This window comes from Cibotium barometz, chromosome 56, assembly GCF_041138505.1.
Source record: "Cibotium barometz isolate CiBa-2024 chromosome 56, ASM4113850v1, whole genome shotgun sequence".
Classification (NCBI taxonomy): Eukaryota; Viridiplantae; Streptophyta; class Polypodiopsida; order Cyatheales; family Cibotiaceae; genus Cibotium; species Cibotium barometz.
The window spans coordinates 7,365,929-7,371,554 of NC_141101.1; the positions used below are offsets into that span (position 1 = coordinate 7,365,929).

Sequence of the window (5,626 nt, forward strand, 5' to 3'; positions counted from 1 at the left end):
TGTGACATCTCTTGGAGGACTGGATTATGATAAAATACATGCATGCATCAATGATTGCATTCTCTTTCGTGGGACGCATAAGGAGGCTCTACATTGTCCCACTTGTGGTGAAGCAAGGTACAGAACAGATATGAAGAGTTTTGATGTACCTCGTAAAGTCTTGCGACACTTTCCTATAATTCCTCGCATCAAACACATGTTCAAGTGCAAATCCATAGCAGAGCTCATGTCATGGCATTCCTCATATCGATCGGATGATGGCATGTGGAGAATTCCCGCAGACACTCCTGCTTGGAAGCATATTGAAGATGAGTGGCCCAGCTTTAAAACAGAGCCCAGAAACTTGAGACTTGGCCTGGGTATGGATGGAGTGAATCCATTTGGTTTCAAAAGCACTGCATACAGCGTGTGGCTAGTTGTGTTGGTGAATTACAACCTTCCACCATCAATGGCGATCAAGAAGGGACATCTTATGTTATCCCTTCTAATTCCAGGGAAACATAAAGTCAAGCATATGGATGTTTATCTTGAACCATTGATTGATGAGTTGGAGGAACTATGGAGAGGTGTTGCGGTGGTGGACATTAGTAGGCCTCCCTCCTCTCGACACTTCGACTTAAAAGCAGTGTTGATGTGGACAATGCATGACTTTCCAGGATACAGCGATTGTTCTGGTAAGAATTCTAATTACCTCCCTACTCTATTACTATTGGCTATATATATTAATTATACATATTGACTTTATTATTCTAACTTTTATTTATATTTTAACAGGTTTGAAAACATCGGGTAAACATGCATGTCCTGTTTGTGGCCCTTCGTTAGTACATGAGTATGCTGACGGTTTGTGTAAGACTATATTCGATAATCATCATCGATTTCTCCCCTCAGATCTATCATCCTAAATATGTTGCTAGTAAGAGTAACATTCCTCCACAAACACTTCGTGCAAAAGATTGGAAGCGTATTTGGGAGTCTACAACTATTCTTCCTCCAGATGGCATGAACAGGTATAGTGATGTTTTTTTAATCTTGTTTTGTGTAGTCTCTAATTGGATTAAAGGTCACATAGAGCAATCCCTTGTGTAGGTACTCCATTTTTTTTCGGTTGCCATATTGGACCCATCTTAAGATCAACCATCTTCTTGATCCCATGCACATCTTCAAGAATGTGGGATCTGGTATTTGGGAACATATTATTGGTAAACGAGACAATGTTAGCGTACGTGAGGACTTGCGGGTCGCAGGACGTATGCGTCAAGCTTGGCCACGAGAGGTGGGTGGGCACGTTCGTCTTTCGCCTGCACCATGGATTATATCAAAGAAAGAGGAGAAGCAGGTAAAGCAGGCCATCACCACTTTGCGTACTCCCACTAGATGCATGAGATCATTGAAGGGAGCCTTTACAACCACTAAGAAAAGAGGCGTTGAGCAACTATATGGGTTGAAGTCCCACGATTGGCACAAGATGCTTCAAGTAAGTGTTTTCCAAGTCTTGTACGTACGTTGAAATTAAATTTTGTAATGCCATAAACCATACATACATGTGCTCTTATGTGCGCAGTTCATACTACCTACTAGCATCGACCATTGTGCAAATAAGAGTTTGAAAAAATGTATTTATAAGATGGGCGAGCTTGTGAGGTATGTAAAACCCATGCTCAGATCACCCTTCATTATACCTTGCAAAATGAACGTGCATGAGGTATAACGTACTATTTATTTATTTTTCAGATATGTTAGTTCCAAAGCAATTGATCCAGCCACGTTGGATGATGCGCGTGTTATGGCAGTGGAGGTGGGTTGTTTGGTAGAGGAGACTTTTCTGCGAACCATTCTCACAAGTCAACTACATCTCATTGTGCATTTAGTGGACGAAATTGCTTTATGTGGTACTGTGCATGCACGCTGGATGTTCTTCCTAGAGCGCTTCATGAAGACCTTAAAAGACTTTGTGAGGCAAAGTGCAAGGCCTGAAGGAAGCATGGCCGAGGGTTGGTTGATACAAGAGTCTCTTGTATATATTTTAAAATTTCTTGGTCAGGTGGACAGCTCTTTGCCACGACTATGGAGCAATGAAGAGGACTTGAGGATGACCTCTATTGTGCTTCAAGGAAAAGGACAGAGTAAAGTAATTGACAGAACATTGATTGATGATCTCAATTTCACTTGTATCCTTAATAGTGATGTGATGAGCAGATGGGTTACAAGATATGAGGATGCAAAGACAAAAAGGCAAGCAGAAAGAGCTCTCTTTCGGAGGCAACATGGCTCTCGGAAGGCGTACCCTAAGCATCTAGCAACACTTCCGAATGATATCCATGTTGATTGGTTGCATGAGAAAATGGAGAGAGCAGAGAGCGACGAGGGGCTGCATATCACGGCGGAAGAATGGGAGTATGCACGAGGATGCATGTCAAAGGTACATAGAACTAATGTTTTGCATTAGTTGTAAGTGATTTGCTTTTAATATTTATTCACATTGCTTACACAAATATTGCTTCTATTTTGGTCCAGTGCACTATGTTCAATGCTATATGGTGTGAAGGCAAGCATTTTCGAACACAAAGAATTGATGAAAAGAGAAATACACAAGATTGCGGTGTCATTAGTAGCTTTGAGGGAGCTAATGGAAAAATGGATGATTATTGTGGCATAATCCAAGACATATTTAGGCTTGACTTTCGTCGCTTCTTTGTGTATGTTTTGGATGTCAAATGGCAAATGAACGTGGTGGAAAAAGGGCCTGATGCAACGATAAAACGCCATGCAAGTGGATATGTAACTATTGACTCTACAAAGTTCTGGCATGCATTTTTTTACTAATGTGTTTCATGTACATATATATCTAAGCTCGCGTACCCCTTGACTTTTGATATGCTAATTAATTACTGTACTATGTGTATTTGAGTAGGTTATCTATCTACCAATGGTGCATGACATCAAATGGTGGTACGTCATCCCTATTGCACCACGTTCCAAAGTGATGTATAATACATTCACTGATATGGAGCATATGGAGGATGTAACAAGCCGCAATGAAGATGATGTCGAACATGCCATTGAAGATGTTGTGATCGATGATCAAGAAATAAGAGATGATCATGATAATGAGGATGAGCATGCCATTTCTTATGATCATGAGAATGACCCTACCATTGAGGATGATGGTGATGTTGATGAGGATGATCAGGACATCGATACCATTATCAATGGAGTACAGAATATCGATAGTGGAATAAATTTAATCGTAGCCTTACAAATTGATCAAATGGATATTGATGTTGATCGTTTGGCAAGGATGGATCTTATTGAAGATGAGATCGAACCCTAACCAATCCGTCACTGTACGTTCTAAATTGATGACATTTCTATCATCTCATATGCATGATTTATTTTTGAATATATTTCATTGTTGTAAATGCATGTAGTGGGATTGTGTAATGATGTATACTGTAATGTACTATGAGATGGTTTAAAGAAAATAGTTTTTAATTTTGTAAAGGAATTCAGTTTTTCTTCAGTTTTTCTCTGCCATGCGTGTATTAATCCGTGTATAGTGGCGTGTATTAATCCGTGTATAATAGCGTGTATTAATCCGTGAATAATACCGTGTATAGATGCGTGTATTACTACGTGTATATAAACGCGTTTATACACGCAAATATACACGCGAACTTAAATGCTAAAATACACGCGTCCGATTCTATTCAAATACAGGCGCGACCATACACGCGTTCGTAATTTATCGCGTGTATGAAACGCGTGTATGGTAGCATTGTCTTGTAGTGTGAGAGACTAAACTAGTTCTATTCCCCGTTCTCGAAGGGTAGGCAAGGAGATGGATGGGGGAGACTCCCTATCCATGAGAATGGTTGCGGAAGACCTTCCCCTTTTCATTTCTCTTCTCATGTTTTCTAGATGTGTGTAAACTTTGCCTTGAGGGGCAAGCCAAACATGATCATGTAGGAAAAAAATTCTATGTTTTCCATGTGTTGTAAGTTTGGCCTTCTTGTCTCTCCTTTGGTAGACGTGTGTGTGTGTGAGAGAGTGAGAGAGAGAGAGAGAGAGGGGGAACCTGATGAGGGCAAAGCCAAAAAGGAAACAGCCAAAGGTTCCTTGGTACCAAAACCAGTGGCTATCTAGTCAGCAAGGTCATCCTAATATCCTATGCTGTGAGCTGCGCGACGTTATTGACCAAGTCCACCAACCGCAGTTTCCTCTCTCTCTCTCTCTCTCTCTCTCTCCCCCTCTCGCGCACTCGAGACTCGAGACTCACTCTGCCGTTGTCCTCCCATATATAAAGAGGACGGTTTTGCATTCCTACAGTACCTGCTCTCTCGCCATTTATCGCCTTCTGCTCCTGTCATTCTCAAATCTTCTTTCAAATTGCATTTATGAGGATCAAGGCCCTCCTACACTTCGTGGAAGAAGTTGTCCGCTTTTCTCTCAGCCTCCTGCACTTGCTTATCACTCGCATCCTGCCTCTCGCAGCCATCCTTGCCGGCTCTCTGCTGCTGCACGTCTTTCGTCTCATCGTCTCCCTTCTCTTCACAGGCCCGTCTTCTCAAAGGCCGGCCTTCTTCTTTCAACCTCCTGCTGCAGACGGAGCATCGCTTGCCCCCCATGAGCTGGAGCCCGTTGCTGATCAACCTTGGTTAATACTAAGCCAGAAGGGTAGCTATTCTGATCGATCAAAGCTCGTGGACGATGCAGAGAAGGCTTCTCCGCCCCAGATCAATCCGCGTCGATCAAATCTCGTGGGCGATACAGAGAAGGCATCTGCGCCCCATCAACACGCACAGATCAATCCTCATCCGTCCGATTCGCAATCCACCGTCTGTGATGCTCGTGTGATCGCAATCAGGCCAAGAGTTTTGCCGCCATCTTTCTCGAAGATCGAAAGGACCCTGAGGGCCGGAAGCTCTCCAAGCAGACTAGCGAGTGCGCATGCGCATAGCCCCATTGCTGACAAGAAGCAAAGCTCCAAGGCTACCGTCTCTATTTGTTCGAGTGCAAGGTCCAGTTCGTATGAGAACTTCATGGGCAAGTTTAGAAAGCACTTCCTGCTCGACAGCTAATTTGCTGCCATGCTTATGGACCTTCACACTAATTGGTCAATTTTCAGCCGTCATAACCCCGCAATATTAATCATTAATCACGTATTTTAAGCCATTTTTTTTGGTCCTAAAAGCAAAAGCACTTGCATTTGCCGAAAGGCTCAATTCTTAAGCACACGGCGGTGCTACATGTATGTATGGACCTAATAAATTTGACACACGTGTATTTTGACAATTAGAATTATTAAAATTAACAACACATGTATTCTTAATAATATACACATGATAAAATAGAACTTTTGTCAAGCTTTTAAGTGCCAAAGGAAGGAAGAACGTTACACAAAAACGGCTCACCCACACACACATCAATGGGTCAACACCATGACTTATTCTCCCTAGAAAATCATTGATTAAACTAGAATACACTGGTAGATGTAGGATGCGATGAACACTTGAGTTAAATCCAGGAAGATAGTAGTGTAAGATGGAAGAAATTGAAGGTCTTGAATTGGAAGATTAGTAAACACATCCTATGTCAAGGCATATTTAGCACACATATCTATGAG

At 42.0% G+C, this 5,626-nt stretch overlaps 1 protein-coding gene across 1 annotated transcript; it reads left to right on the forward strand.

The window, feature by feature from the left end:
* Positions 1-4,326: 4,326 nt before the first annotated feature.
* Positions 4,327-5,158, forward strand: LOC147606848 (uncharacterized). The gene has a single exon (XM_086791407.1). The coding sequence runs from the start codon at positions 4,398-4,400 to the stop codon at positions 5,079-5,081; it is 684 nt and encodes a 227-aa protein (XP_086647533.1). The 5' UTR covers positions 4,327-4,397; the 3' UTR covers positions 5,082-5,158.
* The last annotated feature ends 468 nt before the right edge of the window (positions 5,159-5,626 follow it).

What these genes read in the sequence shown, in the direction of transcription:
- LOC147606848 (XM_086791407.1), top strand. Translation starts at nt 4,398, where the DNA reads ATGAGGATCAAGGCCCTCCTACACTTCGTGGAAGAAGTTGTCCGCTTT.